General features: G+C 32.0%; 2 protein-coding genes, 1 long non-coding RNA gene and 1 pseudogene across 3 annotated transcripts in view; 2 read left to right on the top strand and 2 right to left on the bottom strand.

The window, feature by feature from the left end:
• The first annotated feature begins 1121 nt into the window (after nt 1-1121).
• LOC124443386 (myosin heavy chain kinase B-like) lies at nt 1122-2165 on the top strand. Its single transcript, XM_046993881.1, is given in 2 exon segments — nt 1122-1385; nt 1387-2165. Coding segments are annotated over 2 exon segments (501 nt in total). The 5' UTR covers nt 1122-1262; the 3' UTR covers nt 1765-2165.
• LOC124443387 lies at nt 1738-3238 on the bottom strand (annotated as a pseudogene).
• Nucleotides 3239-9052: 5814 nt separating this feature from the next.
• Nucleotides 9053-14351, top strand: LOC124443391. Its single transcript, XR_006947647.1, has 3 exons — nt 9053-9092; nt 9478-9560; nt 14045-14351. It is a non-coding gene; the product is annotated as an uncharacterized LOC124443391 (long non-coding RNA).
• Nucleotides 9382-16521, bottom strand: part of LOC124443379 — a 71587-nt gene continuing 64447 nt past the window's right edge. Inside the window, exons 2-3 of the mRNA XM_046993874.1 lie at nt 13012-13068; nt 9382-10521 (exon numbers count right to left, since the gene is read on the bottom strand). Of these exons, the coding sequence (XP_046849830.1) occupies nt 9733-10521 (789 nt within the window). The 5' untranslated portion in view covers nt 13012-13068 and the 3' untranslated portion in view covers nt 9382-9732. The remainder of the gene's footprint in view (nt 10522-13011; nt 13069-16521) is intronic.

The following is a 16521-nucleotide window of genomic DNA, read 5'->3' as shown; positions in this document are numbered from 1 at the left end:
GAATCATCTATGTTGTATTATTTATTAGTTTGCTGTCTTTATAGTGATTGTTTGTTTAAAACGAATGAAATAGGAATATGTCGAATTCTTCCTGTTCATAAAAAAATCGTGAAGTTTTTTAATTCTGTGGTAAAACTGTAAAAGTTTGCCTTGGTTTAACTTTGTATCTGACATCCTATCATTAAGCAACGAATTTTTTATTGCATGAATTTGTTCAAAGATATTTACTACGGAGCTAAACCACTGCATATTTATGCATCTCGTTGGAAAATTAAGCCTGAGATACAGAAAAATAATAAGGCCTTAATAACCGAGCGCGAAGTCTTTACGAAGAAATATCGGACCGTGGTCTTTTTGTACTGATATAGTTATGGCGGACAACGCATGGAGAAAACTTGCGCAGAAAGTTAAAGCAAAACGAGCTAAAAAGGTTAATCCTAGAGTTTCATATAAGGTTAACAATAATGAAATAGTGGTACAACGACTCTCTGCTGATGTATCTGGTAAAGTCCAGAAGTATAGCAGAATAAGTCTCTATTCTTGGTCCACTACTCTTTTTGTTATACATAAATGATCTTCCACTTTGTCTGAAAGAGACTAAACCAAGATTATTTGCTGATAATACAAATTTGACTGCAGCGTGGAACTCACAAAAGGAAGTTGAAGATGCTATGAATTCTGACTTAGAATGCCTAAGGAAAGGGTTGATTGCAAACAAACAGAGTTTATACTGATAGGTACAAAAAAATGCTATAAAATATTTCAAATCGGAAACCGAATATTAAAGTAGAAAACAGAGCAATAAAACAAGTTTATGAATCTAAGTCTCTCGGTGTAAGCATTGATCACCATTTTCGTGGCACCAAAATAATGAAAGGATTTGTAAAAGGATTGTTTCGGGAATTTCAGCCCTTCGTCAAGTAAGAGGTTTTGTTAATACAGATACTCCTGTTTCTATTTACTATGCTCTTGTTTACCCTCACTTTTCCTATTGTTAACCTTTGCCTGCCTTAACCACGAACAAACAGTATAAAAAAAAGTTTCGCATATAAAAGAGCAAAAGTTTGGAATTCTTTGCCAAATGAAATTAAATGAGGTTATTCAATTAAGATTTTCCAAAACAAATTCGCTTCCCACAATCTCAGTTAGTAAAATTGACATACGTTTTCATAAAAAAATTTATAATATTTTCAATAAAACTTTGTAGTAGCTATAGTAGTAATAACAATAGGATTAATACGACATGTACTAATGAAAGTGGAATGTCTGTTGAAGAGCACACTTGTAAAGTTGTTCAAATGCATCTATTGGCTAGGAATTTTGCTCTACAGCTAAAGGAAACAGTGAAAAATGATAAAACTCTTCAGTATGGGAAAGTCTTAGAAATATCAAATGATTTATTTTGGGAAAACTAATGAAGATAAATATGTTACTATTGAAGAGTATATACCTGGAGAGTTTACAAAATATTTGAACAATACAGGAATGAAATGTGTCCCTGATTTAGACATCCTGGGACAAAAAGCAGAGAGTCTTACTCATTATTCTTTTGAAAAGTCAGAAAAGAAGTTAATGGTGGTTGATATACAAGGGAATGGACACAAACTATTTGACCCAGAAATAGCATCTTCAGATTTGTTTGACAATTCTCAGAAATTGCTGTTCAGTATTGGAAACCTGGTAACAATGGCTCATGACAATTTCTTATACAACCACAAGTGCAATGAACTTAAACCATTAGTACTTAAACCATTTACTGAATGAGCTGCAGAGTAAATATCTAATTACAAGACTGAAAAAAACTTGAATTCACAAGAACTCAACAGTTGTGTAAGATATACAAGTTATACATTGCTATCTTTGTAAGTTAAGTTATTTCAGTTTCTGTTGACATTTTGCAAAAACACTATGTTCCATGTCATGAAAAGGCATAGCCAGTTTGGTCATGCTGTGTAAAAATTTAAATTTTCATTTACTCTAAGAACATTGATTTTTCAAAAAATAAATAATATTATGATATGAAACTTAGATAGTACGATCAAACTTGCCAGCTAGCTACCTGTTTAGACAGGTTGGATACTGTCTTAGATAATGTGTATCACTGACAGGTCTGTTGTACCATTACTGTAAATGTGCTGTTTTAAATAAACGAACTTTTTTATAAAGTTTTGAGGAGTGACTTCATCAACATTAACAACTGCTTCAAAGCTTTAACTTATTTTAGCATCAAGGAAGTCATCATCAATTTCCAACACTCCAGACTCTACAGCTGTTTCACAAAGATGGTCATCATTAACTGGTAGACCCTGAGAAAAAAATTAAGCTCACATTTTGTACGAAAAATTCAAAAAAAGTTACATGGTATGATATACATTACCACATTCTCCTAATCCATATTCCAAAGTGAATGCATATAAGTGATTAGGCACTCCATCCCGGTAATAAAGTATATTTTTGAGCAAGTATTCTATGAGAGTTCCACACTTTATCCTTGAAAGTATCCAACTCTTTCTGTAACATTGGAATCATGATAAATGCCAACAATATTCTAAATAAAAACAGCCTAACTTGACATATGTTTTCAACATAGTATTTACTATAGTAGTTATATGCAGATGTACCTGTCCAATTCATCACTAGGCTCATAGTTACCATCATCTTTTAATTGGACCAGTTTTACTTTAAAATATTTCTCCAATCAATGATGAAGTTCCTTCCACCACCTCTCAATCTAAACAATAAAACTAGAATTCTACATAACTAAATATGTCATAAAGTAGCAATACAAAGACTGATATTCTCATCCAGTGGAAATGTCAAAACTTACATACACATAATTATCATAATTCATAAAATGAAAAAAAATGACCACCACAAGGAAAGATCCAGGATTTTGTTTGGGGGGGTGTGAACATCCCCACCCCCACCCCCCCATTATGATCTGCTTTGCATTATTAACATTAAAATATACCTGATTGGATGTTGAAGGCCCATACAGAACAGTATAAACTGGCTCATTACAATCACCATGGTTACTTCTCAAAAAGGCATGCATAGTAGCCATCACCCCTGTTTCAGTTCCTTTGTCAAGCCTGATCATATTGGCAATATCATGGGTTTCCATAAGATGTTCTAAATATCATCTACGAATCAGATTTGGATTTGAATTTGTAACCCAGATGCAAAGCCACAGAATTTTCTGAAGGTAAAGGTTATTGATTTCTTCTATTGACTCCATCTACAGATTATAACATAAATAATATAAACATTAATAACTTGATAATAATTTATGGACAACTCACAACTGAAATATTTGAAGATTAAGTACAGTCACAACAATGTATTTCTTAATTCATTTGCTGTTACATCTATATGAATATTATATTTTGACATACATCAAGGCAATCATTACATGTGTAATAAAACATTGGAGTATGTTGTAACTGCATTGATTTACAAGTGCATACTTTCATGAGAAAGATAAATGTCAGTCAAATGTTGCTTTGATCACCAGTAAATATATAAATACATAATTCTTATTAGCATTTATCATGTTTACTAGTGACTATGTGCATTTTTCAAACAGCAACTAATGCATTTATGAAAATTGAATAAGCAAAATTTTCTACTTCATAAAAGCCATGACATAAAAAAATGAAACAACATTACATAATATAAAATGTATTACTGAAATTCTCTGATTATTTTGACTCATGTCAATTTTGTAGCTTCTTAATAAAAATAATATTTGAAACAATCTACTGGAATGTATGTAGTTTGTGAATAGTAACGTAAGAGTAAAGTGTTATAATAAATTACGTTAATGTTACATAAAATATAAAAAATGTCACGTGATCTTTAATATTTTACTTCCGTGAAATGCACGTGATGTGTATCAATGTACAACATTTCTATTATATAGTTGAAATTTATTTCTTTTTATTATTATATAAAGATATATGAAAGTAAACAAGTAAATTTTCCAAACTTGATTCGAGCTAGTTCCAAATCTCACCAAAATCAACAAATATTTTCATTATAAAACATTTACATACGTACATAACGCGGAAGTAGAATATTTAGGCCATAAAAACAAAATAATCGATAAATGGACATGAAACATTAAATCACAAAATTAAAATACAATATAACAACGATACGTAAATTTTAAAATCAACATACTTTCACAAATTCAGAAAGATTAAAAAACAAAACGAACTACATAATAAAGTCGGCGTTCTCGTCGATTCTGTGGAATAAATTTTAACAAATTATGTTTTTGGTCACGTGAAATCTATTACGCCTAGGAGAAAGGCTCCTAGCAGAAGCAGAAGCAGAAGCAGTTACTAAATAGTCTCGAAATCTTAATGCAACAACGATGGAGATGTAGGGAATGTTCAGTATTTTCTTATTAAAAACGGTATGTATAGTTTCAGAATTCATTATTATTTAAAGATTTTTATAATTCTGCCTTATGACGCTTGAATGGTTACTTGATTCAACATTTCTTTCTATTTACGGTTGGGGATTTACACCTTAATTGTTGTGACAATGTTCTTTTTTTGCTTACATTTAAATGTAGTAAATCTCATTTTTAATTTATATTTGATTTTCTTGGGATCAGAGATAACCACAACATTTTGTATTGTGATTTTGTGGTAAAATCATTTATGTAGCTGGGAGAATCAGTTTCAAAGCAATGTAAAGTATAAACTATAGCAAAAGCAAAACATGAATGTCATAGCAATGGAAATGACTCATTACTGTCCATATCAGTAGTAAAGACACCAGTAGAAATGACTCATTTACTGTTCTTATCAGTTGTAAAGACATTAGCCAAAAATGTCTGGTCATGTCATTCACTCCTGAACATGGATACATACCTTAAAGGAGGGTGTTGCCATAGAAATATATTCCTAATGTAAACTTTTTATAGTTTGTACACAATTTCTCTAATGTTCAAATAATGTTTTGGGAAAAAAATAAGAAGAAGTTCCTTGCAAAATGAATTACTAACTGTTACACACAATGCCAGAGCCCAGGGAATAAATGGCATAGCAGACTCTTTAATTTGAGTAGGCGGCACATATTTATATATTCATGTTCTGCCACATTAAGTTCCTTCGAAATCCATTGTTTTCAAATGGATTAAGACATGCATATATGAATTTGTGCCCCCCCCCACCCCAAGTTAGCAAGTATCCTGCACCACTGCTGGTTTTTTTATATTAATAAATCTGGTAGTCGGACAGTTAAATGTGTCATTTTCACTTCTGTCAATGCTATGGCAATGATATCCTGCTTTTTCTTCTTCAGGTTATTTATAACTTTTACTTTACATTGCCTTTATAGTTTGAACTATAATAAAGTATTATTGAATCAATCATTAGGTAATTAAATCAATCATTAAATAAATATTTCCTCAAAAGTAAAAAAAAAACATTGTCATGACAATTAAGGTGTTAGTCCCCAAATCAAGTATGATTGAACCAAATAATAACTGTATCTCCATTTAAAACAACTGCAATTCTCATAAATTGAAAGTATATTTTGTTAATTGTATGAATGAATAGAAATAAATATAGAAAAGACTGTATTCATACTTATATAGCAAAGCAAATCTTGTGGGCTTTTCAGCATTTCAAAAAGGGATTTTATATGATCATGGTTGCTGTAAGATCAGTATTTACTCTCATTATACAAGAAAATGACCCAACCAACAACATTCATTTTTAAGGAACTTCACAACTTCTGAATAGCTAGATTTTGTAAACTAAACTCATAAATATACTTTGATAGCTCCATACAAGTTTCTTAATAAAAACTGTTCCAGCAAATAAATGACAGTTGAAAACTTGAAAATACAAATGTTTGAATATTGTCAATAATATATTTATACCTTTTATAAATATACAACTGTTGTTATTTGAACCTTTCTTAAAAGAAATCTACAACACAACTGTTTCTAATCAGCTTTAGTATAAGAAGACATACCTAAAATGAAAAGGGAAATTGATTTTCTTCTTCATTGAAAATAAGCTACAAATTCATTTCTTCTACTTCTATCTCCTTGTACGTTTCTCACAGACAGAAGTATTTCAGCTTCCAGAAAATAAAAGATAAATAGAAGTCCAAATGCTTCAGTTTCAATAGCTATTTTGTTTATAACTAAATAAAGATTGTTGTATATTATTGCAGTACATGTTCAGGTCCAAATGCTTTTATTTTAATTTCTTTCGCTCGTTCATAAAAATCTTTTGTTTTTTCGTACTCTCCCATATCTCTGTAAACCAAACCCAGATTGTTGTACGTTGTCGCAATATTAACATGGTCAGGTCCAAATGCTTTTGCTTGAATTTCTATCGCTCGTTCAAAAAAATCTTTTGCTTTTTCGTACTCTCCCATATCTTTGTAAACGAAACCCAGATTGTTGTACGTTGTCGCAATATTAACATGGTCAGGTCCAAATACTTTTGCTTGAATTTCTGTCGCTTGTTCATAAAAATCTTTTGCTTTTTCGTACTCTCCCATATCTTTGTAAACCAAACCTAGATTGCTGTACGTTGTCGCAATATTATCATGGTCAGGTCCAAATGCTTTCGTTTGAATTTTCATTGCTCGTTCATAAAAGTTTTTTGCTTTTTCGTACTCTCCCATATCTTTGTAAACCAAACCCAGATTGATGTACGTTGTCGCAATATTAACATGGTCAGGTCCAAATGCTTTTGTTTCAAGTTCTATCGCTTTTTCATAAAAATCTTTTGCTTTTTCGTACTCTCCCATATCTTTGTAAACCAAACCCAGATTGCTGTATTTTGTCGCAATATTAACATGGTCAGGTCCAAATGCTTTCGTTTGAATTTTCATTGCCCGTTCATAAAAGTTTTTTGCTTTTTCGTACTCTCCCATATCTTTGTAAACGAAACCCAGACTGTTGTACGTTGTCGCAATATTAACATGGTCAAGTCCAAATGCTTTTCTTTGAATTTCTAACGCTTGTTCACAAAAATCTTTTGCTTTTTCGTACTCTCCCATGTCTTTGTAAATTAAACCCAGATTGCTGTACGTTGTCGCAATATTAACATGGTCAGGTCCAAATGCTTTCGTTTGAATTTTCATTGCTCGTTCATAAAAATCTTTTGCTTTTTCGTACTCTCCCATATCTTTGTAAACGAAACCCAGATTGTTGTACGTTGTCGCAATATTAACATGGTCAGGTCCAAATGCTTTCGTTTGAGTTTTCATCGCTCGTTCATAAAAATCTTTTGCTTTTTCGTACTCTCCCATATCTTTGTAAACGAAACCCAGATTGTTGTACGTTGTCGCAATATTAACATGGTCAGGTCCAAATGCTTTTGTTTCAATTTTCATCACTCGTTCATAAAAATCTTTTGCTTTTTCGTACTCTTCCGTATCTTTGTAAACCAAACCCAGATTGTTGTACGTTGTCGCAATATTAACATGGTCAGGTCCAAATGCTTTTGTTTTAATTTTCATTGCTCGTTCATAAAAATCTTTTGCTTTTTCGTACTCTCCCATATCTTTGTAAACGAAACCCAGATTGTTGTACGTTGTCGCAATATTAACATGGTCAAGTCCAAATGCTTTTGTTTCAATTTCTAACGCTTGTTCATAAAAATCTTTTGCTTTTTCGTACTCTCCCATGTCTTTGTAAATTAAACCCAGATTGCTGTACGTTGTCGCAATATTAACATGGTCAGGTCCAAATGCTTTCGTTTGAATTTTCATCGCTCGTTCATAAAAATCTTTTGCTTTTTCGTACTCTCCCATATCTTTGTAAACGAAACCCAGATTGTTGTACGTTGTCGCAATATTAACATGGTCAGGTCCAAATGCTTTTGTTTGAATTTCTATCGCTTGTTCATAAAAATCTTTTGCTTTTTCGTACTCTCCCATGTCTTTGTAAATTAAACCCAGATTGCTGTACGTTGTCGCAATATTAACATGGTCAGGTCCAAATGCTTTCGTTTGAATTTTCATTGCTCGTTCATAAAAATCTTTCGCTTTTTCGTACTCTCCCATATCTTTGTAAACGAAACCCAGATTGTTGTACGTTGTCGCAATATTAACATGGTCAGGTCCAAATGCTTTTGTTTCAATTTTCATCACTCGTTCATAAAAATCTTTTGCTTTTTCATACTCTCCCATATCTTTGTAAACGAAACCCAGATTGTTGTACGTTGTCGCAATATTAACATGGTCAGGTCCAAATGCTTTTGTTTCAATTTTAATCACTCGTTCATAAAAATCTTTTGCTTTTTCGTACTCTCCCGTATCTTTGTAAACGAAACCCAGATTGTTGTACGTTGTCGCAATATTAACATGGTCAGGTCCAAATGCTTTCGTTTGAATTTTCATTGCTCGTTCATAAAAATCTTTTGCTTTTTCGTACTCTGCCATATCTTTGTAAACCAAACCCAGATTGCTGTACGTTGTCGCAATATTAACATGGTCAGTTCCAAATGCTTTTGTTTGAATTTCTAACGCTCGTTCATAAAAATCTTTAGCATTTTCGTATTCAACATTCTTCCAATACAATAAACCCAGCTCGTTGTACGAATATGAAACATCAATATGATCAACACCTAACACTTTAGTTTGAATTTCTGTTATTTCATAAAGTACTTTAGTTGCAAGTTTATAGTTGCAAAATCTTTCCAAAACATCTACAAAATATTTGGCAAGTTTCCAATTTCTTTCATCAAGTTTTTGTTTTGATGATTTTACATCGATCAACTTATTTAGGAAATGTTGAAATGATGAATTTTTTATGAATTTAATTAGATGTGGAATTATTTTGATTTCATCTTCTCTGTCTTTAAAATTATTTAGTGCCCAAGCAACATGACAGGCAAGATCAGCTGCAGACTTTTTAAAATTATTTTCGTTTTGTTTACAGCCAAAGGTCTGCGATGAATAATTTATGATGGCTTCGTGTACAACGCTGTGCAGGCGGATGTCGTTGTTTTCCGTTCGAAGGAATAAAGAACAATGCTTTAATTGAAGACAGACATCTTCTGCAGATATTTGTGGATCAATGCTTTTAATAAATGATATTATAACATCTTGTGGTAAGGGATCGAAAGATATTATTGAGAAAAGTTTAAAAACATGTTCCAACAAGATGGATTCTTCAGCATTTTTTTGTACTGCTAACATAACAGTTATCATTCCTAAGTAAGCTGAGTTTATTTTTTGAAAATTGCCATCCATGTTCTGTCGCTCTCCTTCATTCAACTTATCAAAAAATTGCTCCCACGTCAATGTCGGATTTGCACGATTTACATCCCCTACGTAGTAAGCAGCATTTGCCAGGACCAACGGCTGACGATCTAATTTTTCTAGTAAATACTTTAAAAGTTTTTCTTCTGTATTTTGAATACCAGAAAAGACAGATAGAAGTTGTCGACATTCTTCATTGTTCATACCATGACTAACTGAAATGTGTTTATTTAGATTTCCGTCTGGTGGTATTGCATCTGTATTTTGGACAGTTACTACAATTTGTCCATTTTTCCAGCTATTATCACCAACTTGAGGTAATAAAGGATAAATTTTATCTAGTTGAACCACGTTATCTACAACAATCCACCATGTTTGCCAAGATTTCAGTTGCTGTGTCAGCAATAATTGAAAATCTTTGATTTTGTCTTCTCTCCTTTTTTTTTCTTTTAAAATATTTTCAATGACAGTTTTATCATTGCTTAATCGTTAACAAAGGTCAGCATAAGTGTTCAAAAGAGTGTAGATATCTTTTCCTTCGAGTGTCATCACAAATGTCGTATTCTTTTCCCAGTCAAACGAGTTATACATTTCTTCGCAAATTTGTCTAGCTAATTGAGATTTACCACTGCCAGGATTACCAGAAATATAGTAATATGTTAGTTCATTTTTGTTAGTTTTGCGCAATTTGTTGAGATCTGCTGTGATTTGATTAAGTAATTCTGTACGTTTAACGTTGTCGTGATTTGGTTTGAAAGGAAGTACTTGAAAAGAAATAGATTTGTTTCGTTGACTTTTTATTTCACTAATTTCAGTGAGTGAAATGGAAATTTTAGGGAGTAAAAATTTCAAGTCTTTAAACGACTTTTCAATATCACAAACCATTTTGTGAAATTCAGCATCTGATAATTTACCATCATCATTATGAGCGGTTTTGTTTCTTACTTCACGAAGTTCATTCACAGCATCTCTAACTTTTGGATCAATTTTTGTTCCAATTAAGTTTGAAAACAATATCGCTGCGAATAGCGTCGTACAATCCCACTTACTAGTGTCACCATTTTTAAATTTTGACAGAATATGTTGTCCAGGAGGTTTCCTTTTTGAAATTTCATCATTGAACAATATCTGACCACTAAGCTTTGAATTATCCCATACTCCAAGGGTTCCTTCGTAATGAGTCTTCCACTCATTGATAAAAACATCAACAAGTTTCTTTCTAACATCTGTAAGTATTTTCTGCAAGTAGTTGTAATTCTTTTCTTCTCTTGACTCCATCTAATGGTCATACAAATATTAATATCAACATAAATTTTTTGTTTAATTAGACTTTATAAACAACTAAAATTGTTAAAGATCAAACATAGCTACGTAATGTTACAGTTTTACTTGTACGTGTAAATGAATATCGAGGATGGCAGCTGAAAACAACGCAATTGGACATTTTCGTTTTCCTGCATTTAGGCATTTGACTACATTTTGGTGGTCGCGTCGCCAGGATTTTGCGAGGTGGGGGGAGGCACAAAATTTGTACCACGTCAGTCGTTAGCGAAATGGCCCTAAAAATTGCTTCTCCACTGGGAAATTTTTGAAATATTTATCACAACATGAATAGTTTCAATTATTTATTCTCTCAGTTAAACCTTGGCGGATTTGTACATTCTTCGTGTTATAACGTTACGTAGAATATTGATTTTAATGAAACGTTTTATTTTATAATGCTCTCAGAATTGCAGTATTTTCATGAGCCTTACTCTTAGTCATTGCTATATTTGTATTATTGTGTGTACAAGTTCGAGTCTACGAGTATACTTGTCCACGATCTCATACAAGTTCTATGATATGGTGTAATGTCGTTCATGACATCCATCACACTATTACTTGTTCTTCCTTGCCCACTAGAGACTTCAATCATTCTACACAGCTAATAGAATGCTTCCCTTTACAGTAAAGTTGTGCGAATTCCGTAAGAGCTACATTAATGCTATGTGCCTCTTTTACAATTTCGAATGATGCATATGAAGAATCTTATCTAAAATTCAAATGGGGGGCACATGAATGGCACAGCCAATTTTTAGGGGGTGTGCCCCCTTCCTGGGCCCCCTTTTAGCGACGCCACTGCATGTTGCAATAAAAATTGAGGTACTGTGTTATATTATCACTTAGAAAAGTGTTTAACAATTTGTCTAACTGCCGTACAAAGTTTGTGCAGGCAGTCTACTTAAATAAAATGACTACTTAGTCAGCTGTACAATAGAAATAAATATGATGTAGAGTGTTCTGTAAACGGCTATAGCCTTTGCATTTAAAAAGAATTCCTATTTCTTATAAATGATCTGATTGCCTTCTAGAAGTAATTGTAAAGACAACCATTAGAAACTTTTCAAGTATTCTTCCTTTTCAATAAGAAAATCGTGTAAAATATAGGACATGTCATGTAAGTCAGGTTTTATAGAAAAAAACCTAAGAAATCCATTCTAGTTGTGTAGAATGGAGATTGAGACTGTGTCAGAGCGAACATTTAAAAAAGAAGTTAATTACACACTGTAAAATATTGTGGTAAATTCTGTTATTACCATTTTAAAGTATTCTGTATGTAATCGACATGCAAATTTCATGTAAATGCCATAACATGTACAATTTCGTTATTGTGTTTCTTTGCATGCATTTAAAGTTTCTGAAAACATGCCTAACACTTGAAATGTTTTGGAAAATCTAGAAAATGACAAAAAAGCTCAAAAAAATTGTCTTACATTTACGTCAACAAAACAGTACCAGGTGTCTGTTTCTTACAAAAATATTGAGTGTGGCATAGGCTTATTGGAGAGGAGGCAAAGGACCCCCTGAAGTATGAGTGACAGTCGGGCATTCGAGCTTAACTCCATGGGGTCGTTTGCAAAGGGATTTAATAAAAATCTAAAAAGACGTCTACTGAATCGGAATATTTGATTAATTACATCGTATTGCTAGCGATGATGCTGGAAAGTTCAGTGTTTTAACGTTAAATAATCTAAAATTTATTTGTGATTGCTTAAAAATTTTTAAAATAACCCCATCAAAATCAACAAATGTTATTCATATCAAAAATGCCTTTCAACAAAAACACAGAAAGAACACAAAAATAGTGATCATGCAAATTTGTAGCAACTAATTGTTCCATAGATATCTGACGCGAAATTTGCGAAATATAAAGATCTAGATAATAAACTTCATACTTTCTTTTGATGTAAATATTCTGGATCTATATTCACTATAATATTAATGGTTGTACGTTGACATACCATCTAAATTGACCAAAGATCATTAAGATCTTGTTGACTGTTTTTGGTTGACAATTCAGAATATGTTTAAGAGAAGATTTGTAAATTGTAGAAGACGTAACAAATTAATGAAAATATGAAAATGTTGTACACGTCTTGATAAAAGCCATGTTAGAAAAAAGTAAAATTACTGCACATAATGACATGCATATCTAACATTGTTTGACGTGTCATTATTTTGACTCATCTTGTCATTTTGTAGCTTCTACATACAAATAATGTTTAAACAAACTTTTGGAATGTGTAGTTTATGTTAAAATGAGAAAGGTCCTTTTTTTCCAATGGTAAAATATCCAAAATAAATTACCGTTTTTTTAAAAATTTCATCAAAATTGACAAGCGTTGTCCATATAACACATGCGTAGAGTACTGAAATTATTTATATAAGTCATTTGTGACAGATTACATAAAAACATACAATTACAGATGGAATTTAAAATCAACATACCTTCACGAATTCAGAAACATTAAAGACGACACAACCGACTACGTGATGCCTTTGCTTCTGTTTGATAATAAAGAAAATGGAATGTTCAATAAATGCTTGATTTTAATCACCTGCTGTTTTTATTGTAAAATGTTGAATTCTGTTCATACCCAATTGAATATGAAATGCAAATTTTTTATTTTAGCTATGTCTGAAGTAAACACAAAAAAGTATTGACTTGGAAGCTTTATGTCAATAAACCTTTCACAGTTTACTATTATTTATTTCAATTATTGAACATCCTGATTTACATGCAAACTAACTTAAATAATCATAAAGGAAGAAGGGGCAGCCAGCCTTTTACAAGTAAGATAGCTAAAAAAATTCGAGATTTATAATTCATGAAGTTAAGAAAATCGATAAAAAGAGCTTTTTTGAAATTGTCACCGTTCCAACTTTGAATTGTGGTCAATGAAGTTTTGTCATTTTGTAAACTTTTGATTCTGATGAACAAATAATTTGATTAGGGGCGTGAGAAGCAAGTAAAAGTTGGGAGGCTCAAGATTTTAGGGAAGTCTTTATTTAAATAGGGAATTTCAGTGTAATTAATCTCGAAGTATATAATTTTCGTTAATTTTTTCACATCTCAGTAATCAGAGATACTTCAAAACTGTTGGCGTTTAGACTTAACAGTTCATCATGCAAAGTTTTGTCATTTTGTGAACTTTTGACGCAAACAAATATTTTAAATAATCCATCTTACAACAAAATTAACAATTATAGACGAGAAACAAATCACGTGTACTATCACGTGAAGAAGTGAGCCTTGTACTCCAAGTAGGCGCAATTTTTAAAGACATAGTTAGGAAAAGGTTTTTATGCCATCATCTGTGTTAGGAATAAGATGAATAGATAGATGACTGTATAAAAGAGGAGAAAAATTCTTCATGATAAAAGCCATGTTAGATAAAGTTAAAATTATTGCACATAATGATATGCATAACTGAAATTCTGTGACGTGTCATAATTTTGATACATCTTGTTGATTTTTTAGCCCTGCCGTACCAATAATATATGAAAAGACTAATGAAATTAATTGTTGGTGATAATGCAAGAAAGGTCAGTATTTTGAAATGATAAATTATGCAATGTGTTATTGGGAAAATCCCACGAAAATTAACAGATGTATCAATATAAACATATAAAGTGTTAATTCCAACACGAAAATGATATACAGGTTTTTTATGACAAATATAACAAAATTCTAGGCATAAGAACAAACAATGACACTATGATAGGTAAACTTTATAATCAACACATCCTAATAAATTTTGAAAGATTAAAGAAGACGCAACCATCTACATAATGTCTTTGTTTTTCTTGATAATAAAGAAATTGGAATGTTCAATAAATGCTTCAGTTTAATCACCTGCTGTTTCTATTGTAAGATATTGATTTCTTTTCATACCCAATAGATTATGAAATGCAAATTATTATTTTAGCTATGACTGAAGTAAACACAAAGAAGTTTTGACTTGGAAGCTTTATGCCAATAAACCTTTCACAGTTTACTATTATTTATTTCAATTATTGAACATCCTGACTTACATGCAAACTAACTGAAATAATCATAAAGGAAAGTCATTTAGGAAGTTAAGAAAATCAATAAACAGAGCTTCTCTGAAATTGTCAGCGTTCCAACTTTGAAACGTGGTCAATGAAGTTTTGTCATTTTGTAAATTGTTGATCCGAATAAACAAATAATTTGATCTTGGGCGTGAAAAGCAAGTAAAAGATTACAAGACACAACCAAATTCATGATATCTCAGGTGCAGCGTTCTAGTCGATTCTATGGAATAAATTAAATAATTTACGTTTCCGGTGACGTTAGATATGTTACTTCTACCCCCTAGGAGAAAGGCTCCTACACTATACCGGAAGAAAACCCCCTTTTCTTTTACCAACCAAACAAATCCTCAACAAATTTTATTGTACAATTTTCACCAGAAGCAGAAGCAGTTACTAAATAGTCTCGAAATCTTTATACAACAATGATGGAGATGTAGGGAATGCTCAGTATTTTCTAATTAAATACGGTATGTATAGTTTCAGAATTTATTTTTACACAATTCATCTAAATCACTTAATACATACTTCGTACGACCAGTGAAAGTATACTTTGTTTTTTTTAAAGTACGCTCCACTTCAGTATGATACATATGTAATTGTAGGTTGTTTAGAGTATCCTCCACTTCAGTATGATACATATGTAATGGTAGGTTGTTTAAAGTACCTTCCACTTTAGTATGATACATATGTAATGGTAGGTTGTTTAAAGTACCTTCCACTTTAGTATGATACATATGTAATGGTAGGTTGTTTAAAGTACCTTCCACTTTAGTATGATACATATGTAATGGTAGGTTGTTTAGAGTACCTTCCACTTCAGTATGATACATATGTAATGGTAGGTTGTTTAGAGTATCCTCCACTTCAGTATGATACATATGTAATGGTAGGTTGTTTAGAGTACCCTCCACTTCAGTATGATACATATGTAATGGTAGGTTGTTTAGAGTACCCTCCACTTCAGTATGATACATATGTAATGGTAGGTTGTTTAGAGTACCTCCACTTCAGTATGATACATATGTAATGGTAGGTTGTTTAGAGTACCTTCCACTTCAGTATGATACATATGTAATGGTAGGTTGTTTAGAGTATCCTCCACTTCAGTATGATACATATGTAATGGTAGGTTGTTTAAAGTACCCTCCACTTCAGTATGATACATATGTAATGGTAGGTTTTTTAGAGTGCCCTCTACTTCAGTATGATACATATGTAATGGTAGGTTTTTTAGAGTGCCCTCTACTTCAGTATGATACATATATAATGGTAGGTTGTTTAGAGTACCTTCCACTTCAGTATGATACATATGTAATGATAGGTTTTTTAGAGTGCCCTCTACTTCAGTATGATACATATGTAATGGTAGGTTGTTTAGAGTACCTTCCACTTCAGTATGATATATATGTAATGGTAGGTTGTTTAGAGTACCTTCCACTTCAGTATGATATATATGTAATGGTAGGTTGTTTAGAGTACCTTCCACTTCAGTATGATATATATGTAATGGTAGGTTGTTTAGAGTACCCTCCACTTCAGTATGATACATATGTAAAGGTAGGTTGTTTAGAGTACCTTCGACTTCAGTATGATACATATGTAATAGTAGGTTGTTTAGAGTACCCTCCACTTCAGTATGATACATATGTAATGCTAGGTTGTTTAGAGTACCTTCCACTTCAGTATGATACATATGTAATGGTAGGTTGTTTAGAGTACCTTCCACTTCAGTATGATACATATGTAATGGTAGATTGTTTAGAGTTTCCTCCACTTCAGTATGATACATATGTAATGGTAGGTTGTTTAGAGTACCTTCCACTTCAGTATGATACATATGTAATGGTAGGGTGTTTAGAGTATCATCCACTCCAGTATGATACATATGTAATGGTAGATTGT

This window comes from Xenia sp. Carnegie-2017, unplaced genomic scaffold, assembly GCF_021976095.1.
Source record: "Xenia sp. Carnegie-2017 unplaced genomic scaffold, XeniaSp_v1 HiC_scaffold_20, whole genome shotgun sequence".
Classification (NCBI taxonomy): Eukaryota; Metazoa; Cnidaria; class Anthozoa; order Malacalcyonacea; family Xeniidae; genus Xenia; species Xenia sp. Carnegie-2017.
This window is presented reverse-complemented; position numbering and strand designations above follow the sequence as displayed.